The 24,756-nt window shown below is 52.8% G+C and overlaps 6 protein-coding genes across 6 annotated transcripts; 2 read left to right on the top strand and 4 right to left on the bottom strand.

Annotated features, from left to right (window-relative positions):
* Positions 1–64: 64 nt before the first annotated feature.
* LAESUDRAFT_813622 (Oxysterol-binding protein) lies at positions 65–2,945 on the bottom strand. Its single transcript, XM_040914505.1, has 12 exons — positions 2,798–2,945; positions 2,657–2,703; positions 1,940–2,022; positions 1,776–1,867; positions 1,660–1,715; positions 1,580–1,603; positions 1,359–1,519; positions 1,117–1,301; positions 762–1,058; positions 610–700; positions 171–518; positions 65–121 (listed from the first exon to the last, which is right to left on the bottom strand). The coding sequence occupies exons 1-11, from the start codon at positions 2,843–2,845 to the stop codon at positions 418–420; spliced, it is 1,185 nt and encodes a 394-aa protein (XP_040762983.1). The 5' UTR covers positions 2,846–2,945; the 3' UTR covers positions 65–121; positions 171–417.
* A 178-nt stretch (positions 2,946–3,123) lies between these two features.
* LAESUDRAFT_727195 (uncharacterized protein) lies at positions 3,124–3,910 on the bottom strand (the record flags this gene model as incomplete). Its single annotated transcript, XM_040909179.1, has 4 exons — positions 3,124–3,522; positions 3,573–3,635; positions 3,693–3,751; positions 3,849–3,910. Coding segments are annotated over 4 exons (238 nt in total), but the record flags the coding sequence as incomplete, so codon positions are not given.
* Positions 3,911–5,475: 1,565 nt separating this feature from the next.
* On the top strand, positions 5,476–8,306 carry LAESUDRAFT_235812 (uncharacterized protein). Its single transcript, XM_040901677.1, has 18 exons — positions 5,476–5,713; positions 5,778–5,863; positions 5,919–6,033; positions 6,088–6,159; positions 6,222–6,421; positions 6,471–6,509; positions 6,570–6,647; positions 6,710–6,766; positions 6,831–6,997; positions 7,053–7,070; positions 7,132–7,241; positions 7,294–7,340; positions 7,398–7,412; positions 7,468–7,534; positions 7,601–7,674; positions 7,729–7,746; positions 7,800–7,948; positions 8,001–8,306. Exons 1-18 carry the CDS (start codon positions 5,636–5,638, stop codon positions 8,111–8,113), a joined length of 1,503 nt encoding a protein of 500 aa, XP_040762981.1. The 5' UTR covers positions 5,476–5,635; the 3' UTR covers positions 8,114–8,306.
* Positions 8,307–8,827: 521 nt separating this feature from the next.
* Positions 8,828–12,412, top strand: LAESUDRAFT_235657 (uncharacterized protein). The gene is made up of 16 exons (XM_040901676.1): positions 8,828–9,225; positions 9,437–9,571; positions 9,995–10,066; positions 10,154–10,290; positions 10,357–10,549; positions 10,609–10,771; positions 10,830–10,854; positions 10,913–11,036; positions 11,092–11,225; positions 11,282–11,441; positions 11,498–11,525; positions 11,584–11,617; positions 11,677–11,723; positions 11,785–11,916; positions 11,975–12,244; positions 12,295–12,412. Exons 1-15 carry the CDS (start codon positions 8,859–8,861, stop codon positions 12,204–12,206), a joined length of 1,983 nt encoding a protein of 660 aa, XP_040762980.1. The 5' UTR covers positions 8,828–8,858; the 3' UTR covers positions 12,207–12,244; positions 12,295–12,412.
* Positions 12,413–12,459: 47 nt separating this feature from the next.
* Positions 12,460–16,881, bottom strand: LAESUDRAFT_813618 (WD40 repeat-like protein; the record flags this gene model as incomplete). Its single annotated transcript, XM_040914504.1, has 8 exons — positions 12,460–14,361; positions 14,417–16,002; positions 16,058–16,085; positions 16,148–16,204; positions 16,270–16,408; positions 16,463–16,503; positions 16,560–16,633; positions 16,692–16,881. 8 exons carry the CDS (start codon positions 16,879–16,881, stop codon positions 12,460–12,462), a joined length of 4,017 nt encoding a protein of 1,338 aa, XP_040762979.1.
* An 862-nt stretch (positions 16,882–17,743) lies between these two features.
* Positions 17,744–22,665, bottom strand: LAESUDRAFT_702429 (WD40 repeat-like protein). The gene is made up of 7 exons (XM_040906482.1): positions 22,413–22,665; positions 22,174–22,349; positions 21,982–22,120; positions 21,841–21,918; positions 21,749–21,776; positions 20,099–21,693; positions 17,744–20,036 (listed from the first exon to the last, which is right to left on the bottom strand). Exons 1-7 carry the CDS (start codon positions 22,584–22,586, stop codon positions 18,117–18,119), a joined length of 4,110 nt encoding a protein of 1,369 aa, XP_040762978.1. The 5' UTR covers positions 22,587–22,665; the 3' UTR covers positions 17,744–18,116.
* Positions 22,666–24,756: the final 2,091 nt, after the last annotated feature.

The following is a 24,756-nucleotide window of genomic DNA, read 5'->3' as shown; positions in this document are numbered from 1 at the left end:
TAAGTTCACCTCTAGACCGGAACATTCATGTCGTAGAGTTCGCACTATTCACTTCAACGGTAAAATGACCATTCACAGTGTAGCGGCTGGAAGAACGACACCCTTATCTGTGAGACAGTTTCTGAGAAGAATGTGAATAGAATGTCGAAGACGTAAGAGGAAAGGCTTACGGAGTGACAATCATACATCAGTGTCCCACAACATGCAAAGACGAGCATGGATCAAACCACAGGAGACGCGGAAGTCGAGAGAAAAATGATGTCGCATACGTTGAGCTGAATGGGAGCATAGGCGCCGCACAACAGCACATCGATGCACCAAAACATTCATTAGAGCAGTACACATCTAGAGTACAGGCCAATAGGGGCCCGAGTGTCCGGGCAAAGGAAACCAATCAGAAGATTCACGGTGAATAGCTCATGCGGTCGCTTGCGGAGGATGGTCGTGATAGTTGTGTTTGTAGACATACGTGTCCTCCGTTGGCGGGTTTGCCTTGAGTAACTTGCCGAGCCGCTCATCTATACAACGTTCCGGGGTCAGTTCACGGAGCAGGGAAGCCTCACAAAGAGAAGCCACGAGGAGGAACCCAAGGAGAAAGGCGCTACGCACAGATAGGGTCCGAGTCAATGTGCTCGAAGTGCTTGAGTTCCCACTGCGTGCCCGCAGCCTGCTCGTCCTTCCGTCTCTGTCTCTGTTCATTCTATGGTTCCCGTCCCCAAGTCATTATCACCTGTGTACTGTACGTACAACGCCGCACTCACCTCGATCTTGCCCTTCTCCTTACTGGCCGTCTCAAAATCGCCCTCCCGGATGCCCTTCGCGACCCACCGCCAGAGGCGCCGAGTCTCCCAATCGTCTTGCTCTTCGATCGGATACGTCGACACTTCTTCCTTGGGGCTCGTCACGTCCGTGAAGATTGCACCTGTCTTGATGTCCTTCGACGTGAGATGCCATAGGCCCTCGTAGGTGTGCGCGGCATTCGAGGAGCCCGGCCGGGAAATCACCGCCTTGAACGAGTGCGACTTTCCAGAAAAGTAGCCTTTGCCCTTGTATTCGATCTTCGCAAGTGTGTGATCGTCGTCGATCAAGATGAGAAGGACTGCGAGAAACACTCACGGTGGATAGCCAGCCAGTCGAGCTTTGGATGTAACTCGTGTCGCAGAGCTCAATGTATGGCGAGCCGTACCAAAGCCCATCGATCCGCAGCTTTGGTAGCGTGATCAGGAATTCTTCCTTCCTACCGTTGGGTAGATTCACTGTCAAGATCGCATGACCAATCTGCTTAACGATAATGCTACCACCTGCATAGATGGATATCATGAGCGGCCGCGCGCTGATGTGAATACGCACACACGTACCACTGAAGCTCGTCTTCTGCGCACTGTGGCCTTGGAGGGCGATCCCTTTCGCCTTATTCTCGATGTAATAGGCAGTGATAGGAGGATGATGAGAGACCTGCTCTACCACGAGATTTGTCTGTCCTCGCCCGTTGATGTCTGGCCAATAACCGTAGAATAATCTGGATACGACAGAAGGCTTTAGCTTCTTGATGCAGTGCAATAATCACAATCGCACGCACTCTCCGAGCACAGGGTTCAATGGCCTGCGGCTTAGTCAATACCGTACCAAGATGTGTGTACAAGTAGCAAGCGACGTTACTTTTTCTCTGAACCAAGCTTCTCATTACGAGAGGTATATTGTCCTTTTAGGGTACTCTGTGGTTGGAAGATGCCTCAGTGAGTACACAGCCTTGCTATCCACAAGACATGACTTACTATGAACCACTTCAAAACCAGCATCGATCGCTCCTCATCGCTCCTGGCATCTGCGATCGCAGAGAAAAGCTCTGGCCGCTCGCACCAATATGCTGCCGTGCACATCATCCACAATGAGCATATTAGAATATACATCGCAAACTGAGGCGAAAATCTACGCTCACCAGGGAATTCAGTCAGTGATATGGGGGAAAGAATGAAGGGTGGTGCCGTCATCGAGGACAAGTCACCAGAGAACGAGGCAATCCTATTTGATGAATGACAGCACCGTTAGTACGTTATCTTGGTAACAGGGAATCGGGGGTGAGGAAGCGACTAAAACGACTATGTCGATAATGGTATTGACGTCGCACTTGGATTCCTGACATGCATGCGGAGGACGAGCAACTGCATCCTCGAGACCATATCCGGGATTGCGATTCGACACTAAGTCAACATGCCCCGCACGTCTACCACGCTGTGTAACAACGGCAGCTGTTCCCGTATATTGAAACCAAAATAGACAGGGCACTGGCCAGTGGATACCCAGTGTCATATCATGGCAGGCAGTCAGAAGGCGGCGCAGTTACGTCACATCCCAGTTGAGCCACCGACACGATCTCACTGCGACATTAGTGGTGCACATCCCGCGTAACAGACGGCTAAGCCGCCAACCCGTTGCCCCACGGCTACCACAACCACGCTCGGGAAGAAGCCGCTCGAACCAATTCGATGCGGCTGGCACTGCGTTGAGGACGAACGACCGGAGATGTATCTCCACGAGGTACCGCTGCAGGTCCAACGACGACGCCGCCAACCGGATGATCCCAGATTTGACTTATGAGCCCGTGGCACAAGGGCCGAGATGGGTGATCGCGCATAAGAATCTCTGACAAACTCACGATTTGAGGAAGCTGGCCCAGCTGCTCTTCTGCGCTGGCGGCACGGCCTGTGTATCGCAACACGCGGTGATTCGAACAGCAAGCGAACATGGACTTGAGTCAGCCTCGACAGCATAGCACCATCCAATGAGCAGTACGCACCTCGCCGATGACCTCGTCGTTGCCGTTCTCTTTCGGGGTGTCCGTCATGATGTGTTGCTTGTGCCGTGAGTGTCTAGAAAACAAGGAGGGCGCCGTGGTCGCGGGGAGGGTATAGATGATAGAGAGCGTAACGATGAGAGGGCGGACTAAGCGCTAGCACTGGCAATTCTGCGCCGTCGCATGCGGTGCCACTCCTCGTCACCCACCACGTGCCGTCCCCGTTACGCTCGACTCCATCGCCACATCCCGCTCGTCAGCCTTACAGACGCTGATGTGTCGGATACATTGCGCTCAATTCTGAACATTGTGACGCTCACGGACTTGCATGCGGCAATGAAACAGCAAAATAAATAATCGAGGCACACTACTACCATCGTCTAGTATAGTACATGGCGTCAAGATACAGCAAGCGTGGACATCGAGAAGTGTCACGGCGGATCAATGGACAACAACGCGGCATCCGTACCAGGCCGGCCAGGCTAGACACAAAAACACAGTACATGGACGAGAGCATAGACGACGCAGCCGGGAACAAAAATGCAGCTTTTAGTATACGAGAGATCCAGATCAGAGAAGCGACGGAAAGGAACGGAATCTGGCAGCTGGCCGTAGACGCGATGCACAGTGCTGGCCAAACGTACTGTGAACAAGTTTCTGGATTTCAGAATCCATTAGTCGTCGTCGTCGTCGCCGTCACCACTGCCGGCGCTATCGTTCTTCTTGCCCTACCCGTGGTCGTCAGCGAAAGAACGTGGCACAAATAGAAGAGACTAACATCATATTCGCTTTTCTCTTGTTCTGCCCTGGCCTTGTCTCGTAACGCTTGCTCAACGTACGGCTGAAGCGGTATGTGTAAGCGAATGCATGTATTTGCATACAGCTACCACATGCTTACCTTCTTCTCAGAGTCGTCCAGTTCCTTCCACTTCGCGCCAAGTAGCTTGCCAATCTCACCTGTCACACGCACATACTTAGCACAGCATCACTTGACGCCGGCCACGCCGCCTACATCGGACACGACGGCGACGGGCGCATATACTCGACTACTCACCGAAGCCAGCATCAGGATTCTCCGCCTTGATTCGTTCTCTCCAGTCCTGGCTGAAGAACATGTACGCTGACAAGGGCCTCTTGGGCGCATTGGGATCCTTCTTTGCCTTGGACTTAGGGGTCTTCTCGGCCTTTTCGGTGGCCTTACGCTGCATCGCCACAATCCCGAAGACGATTACAGTAGCAACACATGCATATATGCGCTCATTAACAGATTGTATGCGGCCCAAACGTGCATAAGGCGTACCTTTGTAGCTCTGGTGGATTCTTTAGGCATCTGCATCGCCAATGACACGTCAGCAGCATGTTTGACACGACGCACACAAAATACGAAGTGCAACGGTGGGCCAAACTCGCGCCAAGGGCACGCGCATCGACGCGTCGCGACGCGACTTTCCCGCCGCCACCGGGTACTCCTCACCCCCGCTCAGCGCCCCGCCGTCGTGTACGACGACGACAACGACATCGGATAACGTGTAAGACGCCTATCAACGCACCTTGGTACAGAGAAAAGAGGGGACAAGGGAATGGCAGGTATGAGGAAGTGCAATTGGGAGGCAGGCGTTAGGCGCAGGCACAGTACAGGCTGTCTCTTACTGCTGGGCTGCTGGTGGGAGGGCTCGCTCGCAGGCGCAGCGCAAGCCGGAACCCGTTCAACAGCTTATGTAATCGTCACGTGGTGTCACCCGCGCACAGACCAGCTAAAGTGGCGGTGGCTGAACATGAACAGCTGAAAACTGAAGTGCCTTGTGCTGCCGTGAGGTGCCATCCATGATGTGGACTCTATTTATTGGTGCTATTCGTCATGCAAAGCAATGTTTCCGTATGATGCCCTATATTCGTTCAAAGAAGCATTGGGCCCGAGCGGTGAGATTTTCACGTCACAGTCGCCCGTTGTCATTCAAGGGGGCGCGAGTCCATTGTAAAAGCCCACGAGTCTATACATTTGCGGCAACAGCTGGTCCCCATACAATGCGCTCTATTCTCTTGACAACACTTATATTCATTGCGAGGCGCATGATGGTGAGGGCCACAGGATCAAGCGTGCTTGAGCGCAACTTCACACGGGACTCTCCCCAGTCCAATAAGATTGTGGAGTTTTGAAATACGAAACGTGGCTACACTGTGACTGAGGTAGTACCAACTCACCATGTTATGAACCCTCTCTCTCAGGCCTCAAGTTCAAGCACAAGATCTAAACGTAAAACCCCCATAGGCGGTTTGGGGGAGGGTGGCCATGGGGGTTTGGCCGACTGCCAACCTTGCAGCAGCTGGTGCATCCCTACGCGCTGTCTGCCGCTCCGAGACTGTTCCGCCTCGAACGCGACGATGGCGACAGCATGACGCTTCTATGACTCCCGGGAAGCGGGAGAAGATCTGTCAATGGTCAATAGCATCACTGGTCCGTAACCTATGGGAGCGAAAATGCGGGACGGAGGAATCTACCACCTGTCACGGATCGCGCTGAATTGATACTTGGGACGGCGCGCTCATTTCGGTGGCTAAGCTACTGCAGCTACAGCGATCATTGTGCATTCTTCGTGCAGACCCGTTGATACTGACGCATATACGTGCCACATATGCAGCAAGCGGCGTGCTCAAGGGGCGGCAACGCGCTAAGAGTGTTGCGCATTAAATGGCCATGTTTGATCCCCGATGGAGGCCGGATGAGTCACCCGCTTGGAAGTTGTGCATTTCATCATGTCGGGAGAAGCACAACGGGAACGCTGCTGTCAATGATGATATATATTGCTCTGATCCTGCTATCCGAGTCTCCAGCTCGTCAAGATGTCACTACTGCGATCGTCATTCCTAACTTCTCTGGCATTCAGCGTGGCCCTCGTCCACGGCCAGGAGTTTTTAAGCGTACGTCTTTCGCGATTTGTGTAAATGCACGGCATCTGCATGCCCTGAACGTGTTCATGAGCAGTTCCACTCGCGTCCGGATCTTACCCCGTTGAAACTAATCATCACGAAAGAGCCAACAGCGGAATACCGTGACGGCTACTATTTGACGTGCGTGTCTGAGCCCTTGAAGAGACTGTTTTACGCATGCATGTATCGTTCTTAGTTGTCCTTGGAGCACCGACGTCCCTCAGCCGGCGCCGGCGATCTATACATCTAAGGGTGACCTCGTATGGACGGACCCCGAAATTGGTCAATGCTTCAACCTGGATGTGCAAACGGTACGTGCGCGTTTACGATAAGCCGCCATCATCCAGCTGAGGAGAACTTTCCAGCTCAACGGCACGAACGTGCTCACAGTGTGGAACGGGACGCTCAACACGTTCGGGCGCTATGGCGTCGGAAAGGCGAGCGCTGGCGTACTCCTATGCATATTTGATGCCGTCGCTGACAATTGTCAATCGCTCAGTCATACATACTGGACTCAACGTACGCGGTGACGCACGTACTCACGACCTCGATCAACGATACTAGCGACCTGCACGAGTTCACCATCCCGATTACGACCAACTCGACTGCGCTGATTCCGGCGTACCTGCCTGTGCAGGCGAATTTGTCCGAATACGGCGGCACTGAGAATGGATGGGTGCTGGCAAACTTCTTCGAGGAGTATGTCCCATTAATTATTCAGTCGCTTCTGCTGACCATGCGTACATAGGATTGACATTGCCACCGGCGAGGTGCTGTTCAAGTGGAAGTAGGTCTTGTGCTGTACCGCTTGGCAGGTGGTTGCTGATGAGTCACCCCTTTCGCTCAGTTCCACCGAGCATGTCCCCTTTTCGGCCTCATACACAACTGCAGAGAATAGTACAACTGCATACGACGCTTGGGATTAGTTTGTCACCATCTCTTTTCCCAGCCCTCGAAGCTGTTCGTGTTGACTGTATTTGATCACAGTTTCCGCATCAACTCGGTGGACAAGGATGACAAAGGCAACTATCTCGCTGACTCCAGGTATGCTAGGATCCTATCTCGGTCACAGGAGCTCCTTGGCTCAAAATGCATCGTCTTGTTACAGCCACACACAAGCCGTCTACTACATCAATGGGACGGATGGCGAAATTATCTGGCAGCTCGGAGGGAAGAATAATTCATTCACATTCGGGACCAATGCCACGTTCTACGGGCAGCAAGACGTGCGTTTCATCAAAAATTACACCGCGATCAGCATGCATGCTGGCGAGGGTAGGGAATTCTCGTTGCATGTTAGCTGTGTTCCGTTGACAGACCCCTATTATAGCTACCACTGGACAAACTAGTGCGTCTGATGTCTCTTAATGCAAGCCCCGAGTCTTTAATTCTTCTTTGTGAATGAACAGCCGCCCGCGGGCTCGCCTTGGATCTCAATTTCACCACGATGGAGGCGACCTTGATTGCAGAATTCCTCCCCTCGGAACCATTGACAAGCACTTCTCAGGGCTCTTGCAGGGTACGTAGCAGATTCTCGGAGTCGGCTCACGTTGATAGACTGTCGTCTCTAGTACGATCCTGATGGAAACGTGGTGGTTGGGTGGGGCTCGAACCCATGGTGCGTCATGTTTCACCTTCGACAGGGAGGGCTGCATTTAATAATTTGATTTCCCAGGATCTCCGAGTACCTGTCTGTGTCTTCAGTCTCGCTAATCGCATGCAGCTGAGATGATGCTTCGACCTAGGCAAAACGGCACGCTGATATACTCCGCGGCACTGGGAGGGCAGAATTTGACCGGCTCGCTGATCGAGGTGTGTTTGCACAGCGTGACGAAACTGGCACTTCCGTTCTGACTGTATCGGCCGCTCGGCGCGCAGAACTACCGCGCGTTGAAGACGACGACTTGGGTCAGCTACCCTCAGACGGTGCCAGACATTGCCTTTAATGGATCGTGAGTTGTCATCCTCTGACAAGCAGCCCACTCTAAACGAATCTGCACATCCAGGGTTGTGTGGGCTAGCTGGTAAGCGCTCCTGATGTGCAGCCAGACGTCGTGGCCAATCTTTTATATTACAGGAATGGCGCGACCGAAGTCGCCACTTGGGAAGTCCTGATCGGGTCGCATCCGAATGTGCTCAGGCCGGCGGTGCAGGCCCCGAAGGATGGCTTCGAGACCATGATACCCGTCCCTCAAACGACATACGTCCGCGCAAGGGCATATAATGGTAAGCTGTCGTACTCTGCTCGGTACAGTGCCGCCTCTGACCTTTTCCGTAGCTTATGGTGTCGTGCTCGGAGAGAGCCACGTCCATTCTTCCAACGGGACTGTGGAGTCGGCGGATGGTCATTTCCTTAAGCGTTCAGAGATCGAGGGCGCTTCCAGCTTTTAGACGCTTTGAGTATGAGGACGATATTTACGCCAGTCACTGCACACGGGACCGTTTAACCTCAAGCAGCATTGACATTACTCAATCGTCTACCTTAATGTCAGGCTTCGCCTGAATGGACGATAAAGCCACGGACATCATGATGGACCCGCGATAATGAAACTTCGCTTGCGATCGACCATTTGGTATGTAATTCGACCGCATTCCTACATGCACACCGCCTGGATTACAATGGCCAGAGCCGGGTTAATTGTGCTCGTCGCATGGGATGGCCATAAGTGCAGGAAGCAGAGCAGCTCGGCGGGTGATAGACGACCCTATGAGACGCATTTCGATATTGCAAACGAGACGTTGTGCAATGAATAGAAGTCAGAGGTTTTCAGTACGGGATGGCAATCTTGTTACAACGTTCAGCCAAGTGTCGCAATTTAATTTCAGTGTGGCTCAAAGCTCATAGCTCATCAGACAACTTGCTGTGTGATGTTAGGCATGACTACTTACCAGCTTAGGCCCCGCGGATGTCCATCCCTTGTCTCGAGGATGGCCTTGAGATTTTATGGACCTTAATTATCGTTCACATAGCGGAAGTCTGCCACGTCTGTGGGTTGTGAGCGGATTCGAGCCGCACTTCAGTCCGGGAATATTTGTTAAGCGCTCATCACCTAGGCTGAAACCTTCCCACGCCACGAACGCGCATAGGGACCGCTTCCGATGCGATCTGGGGCTGCACCGTCTCACTGTCGCGTCGATGCCCCGCCCGCGCCGGCGCATGAAAGCACCACAGCACAACCAGCAAGCCAACTCTCCCGCTCCTTCTCCGACCGCAAGACCATCTCCACCTCGTCCCACTGGCCCTCGTGTCTGGCAACCCAAGAACAAACGCACGTATACCCTCAAGGTCCTTGTCGCCTCCATCGTTGCCGGCTTCGTCACATACTACTCCCGCTTGGCTGGAATCGGCAAGAGCACGAGCACCTCGGATGTTCTGACTACTGTTCCCGACTCGTACGCGCTCTGTGCGGAGGAGGGCCGCGTTTACACCGTTGACGAGCAGAACCCGAGTGTCGACTGTCTATTGGTGGTGAAGGACCGATTGTTGGCTACGGGGACTATAGGCGAGTGTTGACTTGTTTCTGACTTCTATGCCAGTGCCCCCTCCTTGCTCCGTGCCTATGGATCACTCCTTTTCCCGCTATTACTTACTGTGCCGTGCCATCACGGCATACGAGACACAACCTACCTTCTGTCTCATCCTTTTGATTTTCCGTCCATATCACTTCTCTTATTCCTCAGTTGTGAGTCCATGTATTGAACGCTCCAATGCAGATGACATTCGCACTCACTGGGACGGGCACCAAACCCGCCTTGTCAACACCTTCTATGGCGGCGAACCCCAGGCCAAGAAGCCGCTCACGGTTCTGCACACACCAAAGGGGAGCATCATCGTCCCCGGCCTTGCAGGTGAGTGATTGCGTCTGTTGTCGCCCATCGCCCGTCACACCTACAGCATCGCCTTTCGTGATTGTGATGCTTTAAGGCGGGGAGACAGTCATTGTTCGATTCCGCTTGTAGTCTTATAGCGTGAGGCTGTGCCGCGACTGAGTGGCGACTTGGTAGCTCAGTTTCTGCAGGCATATTGCCTCTGGCGTCACGCTACGAGAATGCGAGCGTGAGGAGCGGTGTCCTACCCTATTCGAGTTAGAGATGCTGCAACTTTTTCGGGGTATATGCGCCTCTTTTCGCACTCCTGCCTCTTCGTTACGAACTTTGCCCGCTATAATTCGCTCCTTCTGGCTGCTCTCGCACAGCTGGCATCCACGCTTATGATCTCCTGACCGAATGCGATGTGACACCTACAGCCTGCTGACTTGACACCGATACCAGATGCACACGCCCACCTGACAATGTACGGCGCGAAGATGGAGCTCAACCTCGAAGACGCGACGTCCATGGATGGTGAGTGCTCCATCACCCGTGATGTTTCCTTGCCTCGTAATTCCGCGTGCGTTACTTCCCGTCTCATGTTCATATACTCCTGCACAGACGTTCTCGACCGCCTAGAGGCTTACGCACGTGCACACCCTGTAAACTTCACCTCAGATGAGGAGGAGGCGTGGATCGAAGGTTTCGGCTGGGATCAGACGCGCTGGAAGGGCTGGCGGGGCGCATTCCCGAGCAAAGTGCGTCCGTCTCTTCACCCCGCTGTTGTTCCATCTTTCCGGGATTGACGATAGCTCCCGCCACAGACCGACCTCGCCTCCCGCCCGCTGCTCGCCCACCGTGCACTCTCACTCTCCCGTGTCGATGGGCATGCACTTTGGGTCTCTCCGCGCGCGCTCGATATTGCCGAACGCAGCGGGAAGCTTCCCGGTGGACGATGGCCCCGCGCGGGTGAGATGCAGGGCGGAGAGGTTGTCTGGGAAGATGGCGAGGTGAGTGGTGAGTGTTTCTCTTCCTCCTCTTGCCCAATGGCTGTGTGATGACGATATGGGCGGCAGGCGTGTTTCTGGATGCGGCGATGGCGCTTGTGCCGGTGCCCCCACCGACGGAGGCGACGCTTGAGGAGCGCGCGGAGCGGGCGATGAGGGACGCCCTGCGGGTGGGCCTGACCAGTGTGCACGATGCGGCGGTGGATGGGTCGATGTGGCGCATGTTCAAGAGGTGCGTCGTCTTCCTCTTCTCTTCCGTTTAGCGGTTGCCGTCTGACGTGGCCGCGCAGGATGGCAGACGAGGGCCGGATGCCGGTGGGCAGCTCATTTGAAGTGGTGCTGATATGGGGCTGACGGGCAGGAGGACGGGCAGATCAGGGTGTACGCGATGGCGCACGAGGAGCTCGACGGATACTGGGGCGGAGAGTTCGAGCGAGTGGATGGGTATGGTCGTGAGGGACGGCTGACGATGCGCAGCGTGAAGCTGTTCATGGACGGTGTGTCTATGTCCTTCCTTTTTCATCCACTTATCTGTTCTGATCTTGAATGCAGGTGCACTGGGCTCGTGGGGTGCGGCGCTGCTTGAACCATATGCGGACAAGCCGGACACGCAGGGCATCATGCGTTTGGAGGAGAGCGAACTGCGGGACGTTGTGAGGAAGTTCTGGGATGACGGATGGGGCGTGGTGAGTGTGGCTCTCATGTCCGCTTCCGGCTTGCCCGTATTGACGATGCGTGGCAGAACATTCACTGCATTGGTGACCGCGCGAACAAGGCTGTGCTCGACATCTACGAAGAGCTCCTCGCTGGGAATGCCAGTGAAGCGGAGGCGCGGAGGCCGAGAATCGAGCATGCACAGATCATGCGTGCGGAGGATCTCGAGAGGACAGGCAGGCTTGGCGGTGAGTACTTGATAGGTTATCCTGCGACTGGTTGAGACGTTATAATGAGAGCGCAGTGATTGCGAGCGTGCAGCCGACGCATGCGTGAGTGCAGAATGGCTATGTGCAGTGAGTAGCTAAGCGTTGATGATTTGTGGAACAGAACGAGTGATATGGGCTACGCCGAGACCAGACTGGCGAGTGCTATAGCATTCTCTCGTCCTCGATATGCAGAATTCAAAACGGCGTATCTTAGGGACCTGAGCGGATCAAGGGCGCCTACGCATACCAGACGCTCTTACGGTGCGTAACAATACATGATATCGACATTTCGGACCTGTCATGAACGTGAATGAAATTGCAGATCATCACGCAACGGGGTGCTTCCTCTAGGGTCAGACTTCCCCGTCGAGGGCATTAATCCGCTGCTTGGGTTCTATGCCGCAGTGTCGCGGCTAGACAGGAGTGGCGAGAGTCCGCACGGCTCAGGGGGATGGTGTGTCCCCACAATCTCTTTCTCGTATCGGTCTTCACTTTATTCCTCTGTGGTGTAGGTACCCGCAGGAACGCCTCACACGCGCACAGGCCCTCAAAGGCATGACGCTCGACGCGGCATATGCATCGTTTGCCGAGAATGCGGTGGGTTCGCTGAGCGCGGGAAAGAAAGCGGACTACGTCGTGCTCGATACGGATGTCATGCGCGAAGATGCGCCGTATGCGGAGATACTGAAAACGAAGGTGCTTACTACTGTAGTGGATGGCCGTATCGCGTATGGGGCAATTTAAATCTGGCTGATGGGGGACTGGATTCGAGTGAAATGCAGGTGAGTTTGCAACTATGTCATCATTTCCACGGCTTCACACAAGGTGTTAGACTAATGAGCAATGTCAGCCAACGAGGGCTGTTATAATACGATGCGAAGACGAATCCGACAGCTTATTGCGCATGGTAGGCGTAGGGCTGGAATAGAACCATAGAAGTTACGGGAAGCTGGGGAGACTACGGAGGTATAATATCTAGATTTCACGCAGGAGTCCCCTATTCTGAGACATCGAGAATAGTAACGATCCCAGTCTCTGCGCCGATCACTAAATTACACCCATGGCTAGGTAGAGCTTTATCCATCTTGTACCGATCCGGCCGTCTGGATGCAGTAACCCAGCAGACCTTGCGGCCAGATCCGTCTATCACCCACCCATTATCAATTCGGAAGTCGATTGACGCTGGGCGAGAATTTGAACGGGCGATCCAATTCAATTCTGCCGGCGACAAACACTTTCCGCTGTGACAGTCCCAGAGGAAGATCGAGCCATCGATAGTTTGAGCGCAAACACTGCTGTCGTCCGGAGAGAATGCGACTACTTCGATTGCGTCGACGCATTGGTCCGTGGCCGTAGACCGGCGCTTCAATTCGATCGTCGTCGCCGGCAAAGTAAGGTCGGAAGCGGTATACAAGTGAAGATGACAGTCTCCATATGCTGCAGCGGGAGTGTCCCATACGGCGAGCCAACGCCCACTCGAGGAGTACTGCACATTCTTCATGCTGCCTAGGAGCATTGTGGTGACGATTGGGTGGCCGGCTTCAACATTGTAGGTCTCTAAAGTACCATCGAACCAGATCACCGCAATGTGTTTGTTATTTGGAGAAAATGCCATGCCAGCAACGGCACAAGATTGTGTAATCGTGGAAGTGGGAGTGCCTGACTGCACGTGCCAAATCGTTATAGCGTTGTTGCGAGCTGCTGACGCTGCCAGCTCTCCGTCTTCGGAGAGAACGACCAGCATAACACGGTGTTCCCGTACCTCAGGTGGACTGATACTGCTGTCCGACTGGTAAGAACCATTGCTATTCATCAGGTCCCATACGCGGATGGTACGATCAGTCCCACCAGATGTCAGTCGATCTCCGGCCGGGGAGAAGCAGATAGACTTGACTGCGTCCAAGTGACCACGTAGCACTGCAAGGCGATCACCCGTCTTCGCATCCCATGCGTGAACAACTCTATCTTCACAACCCGCGGCAATACGATCACCCCCTGGAGATATTGCAATGCTGCAGATATGACCAAAGGTTTCCAAGGTTTTGAGACAGCGCTCGGAAGGTACGTCCCAAATCTTTACTTGCGATGCCGCACATGAAAGAACCCTTGAATCTCCGCCAGGAAAGAAAAGTGCATGTGTGACGTGTTCGGAGTGGCCACGAAGTGATCTTCGTATCTCCTTCCGCTCGATATCAAGGATATGCACCACTCTGTATGCTCGTAAAACCATCGAGGTTCCCCAGCAAGGCAACATGGAGGAGTGGGGGCTGTCGTTGGCCTCATTGCTGGACTCTGGCAATTTTGCAAAAGTGTAGGAATCCCACGCAGACATGCTGTGGGCTCCGTCAACAGTAGACAGGATTTTTTTGCCATCCGAGGAGAATGAGAGAGCTGTGAGTGACGTGTTATTTGTATTGATGATACACAGTAGGGCGCCGGATGTCAAGTTCCAGACTCTGATATCCCCTCCGTACGAGACAATCCTGGTGTTATCTGGCGAGATATCTACCAAAGTGACTGGTTTCCGATGACGAGCCATCGTATTAAGAGGTATGCCGGAACGAGCATCCCATGATCGGACAGTGCCGTCGTTGATCCCCGCTACGATCCAACGGCCATTTGCAGAATAGGCGAGAGCCCTAACGCCTTTGGCGATTCCCTCGATGACCCTGATGCAAGCACTCCATTTGTTTGCGCGGGCTGTTAGCATCCTTACACCGGGTGATTGCAGTTGAGAAGTCATGTAGGTGTCGAGAAGCTTGCAGCAAGGCATTGTTGGCAGCGCAGAGATGTAGATGTGCTCTGGACAGGCGTTTATGACGTCGAAGTATTCAAGAATGAAGTGATATGCGTCGTCGATAAGCGATTCGATGTTGCCGTCATCATACGCGCAACAATGCTTGAAGTAAGAGATCATGTCAGCCTAAATCCATCAAACAAACATCGAGGCAAACCTGGTACCAGGATCGCACCATCAATAGCGCCTCAGGTGTGATCTCAAGTCGATTCATGAGGCTCAATGCTTCGAACCAGAAGAGCAATTTCTCCGTGAGGAAGAGTCTCAGTTGATCGAGAGTCTCCGTGGCGAGAGCGGGAGGTGTACTGCAAACATGGGCGGCCCAGTGCGTGCACGCGTACTGTACATGTGCTTGAAGATTCTTCGACACACGCGACGAAATATCGTTCACCTCAATCTTCAGCATCGTCGGACCAGGAAGCCGGCACAGGTTTCGCTTCAGGTTGTGGCTGTTGTTGAGTGCCGAGAGGCAAGAGGCCGAAAGGTGCGCATGGTAAGTTCCAGGGTCGACGTAGAATATACGATCCGCGCAGCGGCGAGGATCAGTGAGAAATTGTGGGAAACTAGCGTGCAATGGGCGGACCATGTCGTCGGCGTCGAGCAAGATGACCGATGCGAGACGTCGGATGATGGATCTTATTTCCTCAACGGGGATGCTAATCAGTGATGCCATCGCATTGATAGTAAGGTGATCTTGAAGCAACGCGATGGCGGCCAGCACAAGATTGACCTTGCGCATGCGGTCCGCATCGCGAATCAGCGCGTCCCTATACGCATTCCTGAGAACGAGAGCGTACAATTGGTCTAGATGGCTTAGATCCTGCCGCGTATCGTGCTTCCCATCTGCAAGGAGAATCTCCAGACGCTGTATGGCGCAGTCTGGATCTTCATTAAGGAAGTTGGTGGCAGTGGACGCAAAGATAAAGAGACCATCAGCCTTCTTTGTCAAATTGAAAATTGCACTCGGTCGATCGTTCAACAGCTCCTTGCCTCGTGGCATCCTCGATATCCGGTCAGTCAGATATCTTTCGATGTCTCTACTCACTGTCGTTTTAGGAACATCCTGCAGTTTGAACAGAGCGTAATCGTTCTTGAATTCCACCGAGTCAAAAGCATGTTCAATGTGATAGTCGGGACGAGAAGTGATGAAGACTCGGAGTGGAAAGGGCATGGCTGCTATACGAGCAGCAAATAGGTACAGCATCTTCGGGACCAGCTCTTGCGCAGCATCCGTGCATTCGTCGAGCGCATCGATGACAATCACGATCGGAGGATGATCTGCGGACAACTTTCGTAGGGGCCCAATAATGAGCTCGTCTAGCGCATACTCCATCTGCTGTGGATCGCTCCCCTTGGCAAGATACGCACCAGCAGCATCGACGATAGGACGGGTCACATCCGGTTGATGAGAAGCCAGTTGGTGTGCGATCGTCGTGAACACCAACCGAGTCGTCGCCAATTGCTCAGAGCCTCTAGCGAAGAAGAAGGAAGCACCAAGGAGACCATCGCGTTCAAGCCGCCGGGCCACTTCGCATGCGATGGTCGACTTGCCTGTCCCGGCGGCACCACTGAGGATGTAGATGCGGCGGTGCACTGCATCGGATGCCCCCTTGGCCCATCCCTCAATCTTTTTCATAAGATCTTCGCGTGTTCCAGGGAGGTATCTCGCTTTTGATTCATGGATCCCGGACCGATGGCTTGCGGCGGATACATGCGGAAGACGATCGAGTGTCATTCTATCGTCTAAAAGCTAGTATTTCTGAAAACCATACACTCGGGAGGAAATATAGATACTCACGATCATCCATCTGGAACTTCCGCATTGCCTAGCCATAAGAACTCACGACTCAATCAGTGCCCTTCGTAGCTATGCTGGCGATGAACATACCGAGAAGTCTTCTTGCATCGTGCCAAGAAGTGCTTCTATTGCGATGCCTCCCTCCAGCTACCATTAACATTATGCATGTTGTCAGAAACATTTTGTTGCATATGTGCTGATGCATGACTGACGCGGAAGTCCTTAGTGGCCTTCTCTACCTCTTTTCCAAGATCCTGTAAGATTTCCGCATCTTTCTTACGTTTGAGCAGCCTGCCGACCCGTGATCGTTCATTCATCTTTTGGGCCTTCTCTGCGATAGTATTGAGCTTCCTGTAGCAGACCATGGGCATGAAGAGATGTGATAAATCGCCTGAGTAAACTTACGCGGTGAGACGCTCGATCCGATCTACGAGTGGGGACAATGGCTTGACATCGGATGATCCCGATTCTTCCATCTTTTTGACTGTTTGTTCGCGAATACCGACAAGACACGATTGCCAGCTCGCTGATCCTGCCGGCTAATTTCCGCGTATTCTCGTTGTTCTTCCTCATTTCCTACCAATTACGATATTACATCGTACGGCGTCACACTCAGTCTAGCGATGGAACGAACTAGCAACACCGACCTGTACCGCGTCTATGATTTTGACGAGCGCAGTTGCCGCGTGTTCCAGCCCTGGGACAGGTACGTACGTGAGCACATTTTCTCCAACGCTGAAGAGCGATCGCGCTGCTGCCAACGTCATGTCGATGGTGTCATCAGAAGGCTTCAGTTTGTCCGGGAGTTTCGCTAAGGGGGCCATTGAGCAAGAACGGTAGGGCTCAAAGATTATGGTGAGTGGTCAAAAAACGCGGCAGGGTCATGTCGTTGGGAAATCATGTGAATGCAGTGAATGCACTCGCCATGCCACAGACGCGTGTCCTCCCAGAAACGGCAAGCGACCCGATTCACGCCGGCTGCTCTGCGACGACAAAAATCGACAATGTCGTTTTATGTGAATAGAGAGTTCGTCGGTTAAGCAAGGGACAATGTGCGTGCGCCTTCTCAGCACGCGCAAGGTGTACCGTGCCCTTTGTAGACCGATATTGCTATAGGAAAAAGAAACCCTGGCTGAATCATAATGAAGCTAAAATTGTGATGACAGCGTTCGTGGGGGAAAGCCAGCAGCACGCTGTTTATAGACTAAACCATATTACCTGTTCACCACATCAGTCAAGTCCTGGCCGTCGTGTAGGCTGCTGAGCTAGCTGGTCGAGTACAGATGAGTCACTCAGGGATGGCTTCAGCACTGACATGAAGCCGTCCTGAAAAGTAGCACTTGCCGCTCATCAGCAGTCATTGGGTCAACGTCGAGTCAGTACGGGTAGGCAGGCGTTCCGCACAACTGGTGAAGCTATGAAGTTTGGAACGTGCAGTCAGAGGCGCCCAAGCGTAAATCGTCGCAGGGCTTCCCACGCCACAGACGCGTGTCTGATCATGTTCTGTTTCCCCTTGGAAACTAATTCTCTACCAGCCTTGCTATGTCTTGTAATCTCTATGCTGTGAGTGGCGGTGCAGAGCGTGCTCGAAAGGTAAGCTCAGACACCGCATACCTTCAGCACAACAGGGACATCACACGTCAGAGTTGTTGGCCCTCCTGGAACACTACATGGTGGTGTGTGTTTGCTTTCGATCAACACTGAGACTCACGAGCCATATCAGCAAGAACCTCGTCTTTTCTCAAATGCTCGGGTTCGTGCACGCCATATAAGAGATTAACAGATGCAGCGCGCGTAACATGGAGGGAAGTACTGACACTCCAGGTCGTTTGCTACTAGATCCATGAGTTACCAAGAAAACAGGCTCATGTCGGCAGGTGGGTTTTGAGGAACGCACTGTCCAGCCGCATTCTCCGGAATTCCTCGTAGTGTTCCATATGCGTCGAACTGTGTAAGTGCAATCTATCGTCACGTGGAATTTATTCCATGTTGGATACAGAACTCGTCAAGGAATGCAGCATTCGTCAAGGAGCGCCAAGGAAACGATAGTGTGTAGTATCTAGCTTTCAGGCTCTACTCCTGACAGATCGATGATGCTCACTTTTCCGGTTCTTGCGCCAATCACGACAGTGTGGCCGTAATAAGCAAAAGCCATCTTTTGCAAGAATGGTCGTTTCGATGTGGTAATCCAACATATTTTCTGGTCTGTTCCATCCACCACCCATCCATTATCAAGCCGGAATTCGCGAGATGCTGGGGGTGAACCACGGTGTTTGATCCAATCTAATTCTGCTATCGGCAAGCTCTCCCCGCTGTGACAGTCCCAGAGAAAGCTCGAGCCATCCATAGTCTCCGCATACATGTTGTTGTCATCAGGTGAGAATGCAAGTGCCTTGATCGTGTTCTCATAATTGCCTCTGGATACAGAGAACTGTTTCAAGTCGACGCTTGTCACTAATGCCAGACCAGAAGCAGCATACAAGTCGAGATGATAATTCTGGCCGCGAGGCGGCCTGATATAGATGCCAAGCCAATTCCCACTCGAGGAGTACTGCATGTACGCCGGGTGGCGAGCGAGTTTCATGGTAACCACTGGTTGGCCGCTTTCGGCATCGTAGACCACCAGAACCTCATCGTCCCAGATCGCCGCAACGTATCGGCCATTCGGGGAGAACACCATGTGTTCAACGTTATCGGACTGGTTATACGTGATCGTTGAGATAGGAGTGCCCGAGCGTATGCGCCAAATAGTTAATGTGGAATCCTGAGCTGCCGACGCCGCCAGCTCTCCATCATTAGAGAAGATGACTTGATGCACGTTCGGCCCCTGTATCTCGGAGCGATAGGGTCTACTGCTCGACAGTCCGATCGCATTGGTATTTGACAGGTCCCACACGCGAATGCCATCCATACCGCCAGATAACAGCCGATCTCCTTTCGGTGAGAAGCAGAGACAAAACGCTGCCTCGGCATCATCAGGTAGCACTGCAAGGTGTTCGCCTGTGCCCGCATCCCAGATGTCAATCATTCCTCGGCTGCTCGCAGCAATGCGGTGGCCTCCAGGAGAAATGGCAAGGGCTAGAAGAGTACGAGATGCATTTAAGGTCTGGAGACAGTGCGCAGAAGGGACGTCCCAAATTTTGACTTGCGAGGAATCGAATGAAACAACCTTTGAATCTTCCCCAGGTAAAAATAATGCGCGATTGACATGTTCCGAGTGGCCCGAAAGCGAGCTTCGTACAACCTTGCGCTCAAGGTCATAGATGGATATCGTCTCCGATTTTTCGGAAAGAACCATAGAGGCTCCCCAAAAAGAAGAGGTGGAGTGGGGATAGTAGCTGACGATGCTGCTGGATTCTGGTAATTTCGCAAAGGTGCAGGAATCCCATGAACAGATGCTGCGTGCGCCGTCGGCGATGGCCAAAATCATGTTGCCATCTGAGGAGAACGAGACCGCTCTAAGTCGCGTGTTCTTGTCTAAGGGGATCACATGTAGGAGGGCACCGGATGCCAGGTTCCAGATTCTGATGTCCTTTGCATACGAGAGAATCCTAGAGTTATCCGGCGATACGTCTACGAACGAGACTGCATTCCTGTGCCGAACTGTCGCATTGTCCGCCATCGTATTGAGAGGAATACCGGAGCCGGCATCCCATGAACAGACAGTGCCTAACGAGGTACCCGCGACGATCCAGCGACCGTTTGGAGAATACGCCAGAGCAGTCACGGCTGCAGAAATTCCTTCGATTACCCTAATGCACGGACTCCAACTCGGATCGCGAGGGGTGACCATCTTCAGGCCGTAAGATTGCACAGAAGATGCTTTATAAATATCATACAACTTGCAGGATGGCATTGTCGACAGCGCGGAGATGTATATATGCTCGGGGCAGGCATTGATTGCATCAAAGTATTCAAGAACGAAACGATATCCATCGTCGAGAAGTGGCTCGACATTGCTGGCAGCATTTTCAGAACGCTAGTGAATGGGAAATCGAAATCATGTCAGCCGAAAATAGCAAGCACAATGCTCAAACGAACCTGGCACCACGAATGAACCATGAGCAGTGCCGCAGGAGCGATCTCAAGTCGGTTCATGGAGCTCAATGCTTCGTACCAAACAAGCAATTGTTTCGTGAGGAAGGAATCCAGGTGATCGAGAATTCGCATACAAATCTCGGAGGCAGCGGCCGGCGTACTCGAGACATGGAACGCCCAGTGAATGCACGCATACTGAACATGCGGCGGAACGTTCTGAGACACGAGAGACGGCAATTCGTTCACGTCAGTCTTCATCTTCGCAGGGTTGGGAAGGCGGCAAATGTTGCGCCGCAAGCTATCACGCTGAATCAGCACCGAGAGGCAGGATATCGCAAGATGCGCATGATAGGTTGCAGGATCGATATAAAATGTTGTATCCACACAGCGGCGGCTGTCGACGAGGAACTGCGGGAAGCTCGCATGTAAAGGCCGAACTATGTCATCGGCATCGCGCAAGACGACCGATGCTAGGCGCCGGACCACAGACTTGACGTCGACGACGGAAAGGCCAATGAGCGACGCCATCGCATTCACAGTGAGCTGATCTTGAAGCAACGCGATGGAAGCCAGCACAAGACGGACCTTCCGCATCCTTTCCGCATCGCGATATATGTTTTGGCCGAACGCGTTCTGCAAAACGAGGGTATATAGCTGGTCCAGATAGCTGAGATCTTGTTGCGAATTGTGCTTGCTATCTGCAAGGAGAATATCCAGACGCTGGACGGCATAGTCTGGGTCTTCGTCGAGGAAGTTAACGGATGTAGAAGCGAAAATGAACAATCCGTCCGCCTTCTTGGCTAGCTCTGCAATTGCACTGGGTCGCTCGATCAGTAACTCTTCACCTTGAAATGTTTTGGATAATCGGTGCCGGATATATTTCTCAATGTCCTGGCCCACAGTCGTCCTTGGAACATCCTGCAGCTTGAACAAATTACGATCCTTTCTGAAATCCACTGAATCGAGAGCATTCTCAATGTGGTAGTCTGGGCGGGAAGTGATAAAGATCCGAAGGGGGAACGAGATGGTCGTTACACGAGCAGCAAGCAGATACAACATCTTCGGAATCAACTCCTGCGCCGAATCCGTGCATTCGTCAAGCGCATCAATAACGAGAATAATTGGAGGACGATCCGTGGGCAACTTGAGTAAAGGCTCAATGATCAGCTCGTCCAGTCCATACTCCATCCGCTGTGGGTCGGTCCCCTTTGCGAGGTAAGAACGAGCAGCGTCAACGATGTCGCGAGCGGTCTCTGGTTGATAGGATGCTAACTGATGCGCGATAGTCGTGAATACGAACCGAGTCGTCGCCAGCTGCTCAGACCCTCGGACGAAGAAAAAGGATGCGCCGAGGATACCATCCCGCTCGAGGCGCTTGGCCACCTCACACGCGATAGTGGACTTGCCTGTACCGGCGGCACCGCTGAGGACGTAGATGCGATGGTGCAGTGTATTAGACGTCCCCTTGGCCCATTCGTCGATCTCTTTCAACAGAGCCTCCCTCGTTCCATGTAGGTAGCCCGATTTCGATTCATGGAGCCCGGATCGGTGGTTTGCTGCACGCGCGTATGGAAGACGCTCGAGGATACCTCTGTCATCTGGGTGGCTTGCAATTGAGGAAGAACGTTGGCGTGAAAGGACCAGGGTACTCACGATCATCCACTTGAACCTTCTGCATTGCCTATGATGTACAAGCCGGGAACCTCAGCCGCTATCCTTAGCACTCATTTTGGAGAGAAACCTACTACAACACCCTCTTGAATAATGCCAAGTCTGTCGAACATACCATTCACAAGAACTTCGACAGCGATATCTCCCTCGAGCTATGTTCGTATCACACGCACTGTAAGCAATAGGCAACATATATTTACAACCGCTCTACTGACCTTGAAGTCTTGAGTCGCACGTGATAATCCCCGTTCTAAGTCACTCAGCTCCTCCACGTCTTTTTGGCTTCTGACCAATCTGCTGAGCCTTGATCGACCTTTCATCTTTCTGGCCTTCTCTGCGATGTCGTTAAGTCTCCTGCGGCGTATGTTCAACATGTAAAGAGAAGTATTTATGGCAGGTACACGTACGCTATCAGACGCTCAATCCGATCTTCCAACGGATTCGATGGCTTCATGTTCGCCACAGACAGATTTGACTCTTTCGCTCGCTGAATTGCTTGTTCACAGACAGCCTTGAGACAGGCCGCAAGCTCGTTGACCCGATTGGCGACATTCTGCATATCCTCAGTGTTCTTTCTCATGTCCTGTCAAGTCGTGCATCGCGTGGCATCCTCAGTCCATCGATGAACCAGAGCAAGGACGCTAACCTGTATCGTGCCGATGACATTAGCGAGTACAGTCGCCGCGACTTCCAGCCCCGGGATCGGCGCAAGTGAAAGCAGATCGCCTCCTACGTTGAGAAGTGACCGCGCTGTGCTCAGCGTAATATCGATGGTGTCGCCAGAAGGCTTTAAGGCATTTCCCAGTTTCCGAGGAGGCATGCTGCGGGAGAGCTAAACAGACAAGGTGTTGTGTTCGTGACGTGGTCCTGAACACGAGGCGGCATATCAACATGGCAATCATCGCTGATTGAGTATCGGTAGGCTTGCAAGAGCAATTAACTTATAATTAGGATCTCAAGATTTCAAGCTTCAAGAGACAGGACTTCTGGCACCATGTGCGGAGGAATGTGTGCTCGCTACTCGCAAGGAGCGGACTGTTAGTGCCGTGGGGTGGTGCGATATTGAAACTCGTTGCTGGATCATTTGAGTAGCCATGATGAGGGAATGCGCAATCCGAAGGTGTTCCTGCAAATGTTCACGCGCAAAACGTTGAGCAAAGTGAGAGTTCGGACCCCGTACACCAGACTGACCGCTATCGCCGGTGGATTGACTTACAGATCCTCGCAGTAGATGTGGTTGTATCCATCACCACATCGCAACTCAATCCGCATGCTTATCCCATCGGCCCGCCTGGTAGGGCAATGCACAAACAGAGATTCTCAAGACATCAGATATGCATTGCAGGCTTCAGGGCTTTCCAAATAAACGAGTGGGTCTTGGCGAGAGCCTCGAAAAGATTGGCACCAGTAAAGTGAAGTTAGAGGAGGTGCCAGACTGTGCTAGATCTTCTCTTGTCTTTCTCGCGTCACCGATCGATACTTTCTTTGTAGTGCACATATATGCAACCTCTGTGTGAGAGGTTGCCGCACCGCTTTTCTTGTGGTGCAGGGATACTACCTTGCATGTGTGATAGTGCCGCCGACTTTTGAGTTTGTGCATGGGTGTTCACCGAGAGAAGTTGAGACAGCGCTGACAGACGACTCTGATATACACGATTCCACTCGGAGAGAGCGCGAGCGTGTGTATGATTAGGGGAGGTCATTAGATCTTGAGAGAAGTTGGAGTTGGAGATCGGGGCTTCATTCGAGAGCGAGAGGGCATCTTATATACGTGCGGATGGCAGAGAACCTAAATTGGCAGAAGAAAGTCTCCATAGAACGAACTTCAGATAGCATGGCGATGAAGGATTCACGGCCATCTCGAAGGAGATTCGCTTCCTAAAGTAATCGTCGAACTTATTCGTTCTTGTGGAACGGGGAACCGCTCATCTTAACCTATCCTGAGATTTGAGATCGGAGTGCATTGTTTCAACGGGAGTCTCTGTCGTCGGGGCATACTATCATATTTATGATTATTGACTCTCTGCCACCCTCAGACGCGACCCATGTCCTGAGGCTACTCCAATCAATAAGATTCTCCCCAATGTCGCTTCTCAGCGCGCTGCCCTCCCCACTCCTGCCTAATGTATTGGTCAGTAGCGAAGAAGTAGAGAAGGTGCCCTGCCCAGAAAAAAGAGCCGAGGCGCTATGAGCATACCACAACATTTCGCTTGAAGGACTAATAAAAGGAGGGTAGATACTTACGCAGAGTTGAGGTCTGAGGCTCCCGTCGAAATCGAACAGATCGCAGCCTCCATGGCTTTGATTTTCTCTGCCGCACTGGCCTCACTCTTCTGTGCTGCGTAAGCAACAAGGAAGGGAGAGAGTCGACGAGGAGGGAGGGTTCTGGGAGTTCCTCTTTCTTCACTCGCATTTCGAATAGATGCCCAGTATGTGACACGCAGGAGAGGAGGTCGACAGTGGAGTGAGCGGAAGTTGTGAAAGATGGCCGTTAAGTACGTTTGTAGCAAGACAAACCCACGACAACAACGCGTACGCGTAGGTCACGGCCAACGAGGATGCATCGCCGCCCAGCCACGGTCACCGTCGAGTGGCGTCCAATCCGCGCCTTTGATTTCATCCGAAGTGGCATTTTCGTTTCGTGGGCCACTCAGCGTGATTCTTCACCCCAGACCAGGAACGTTCCGTGTGCCACGCGACAGAGGATCTTTCCAACTGCCACTTGCACCTCTAGCATCCAGGTTGTGCATGAGATTCAACACATGCCTACCTTGTGGCACGCCACAGAACCGTCGACGCGGCCGTCGCAAGTGTTGCAATCTGTTACCATATAGAATCTTCGACCTCTGCGCAGCACCTCAACGTAAAATTCACCACCATTCGCGACTTGGTTGAGAATACCGCGCTCGATGTGCTTCTGCTGCCTAGTTGTACGACACATGAGCACTCTTGTACGCGCTCTGAATTGCAGGATACCTACGCGTATGACG

This window comes from Laetiporus sulphureus (genome assembly GCF_001632365.1).
Source record: "Laetiporus sulphureus 93-53 unplaced genomic scaffold LAESUscaffold_27, whole genome shotgun sequence".
Classification (NCBI taxonomy): Eukaryota; Fungi; Basidiomycota; class Agaricomycetes; order Polyporales; family Laetiporaceae; genus Laetiporus; species Laetiporus sulphureus.
Note: the sequence above shows the minus strand (reverse complement) of the source record. Positions and strands in the feature narration are given on the sequence as shown.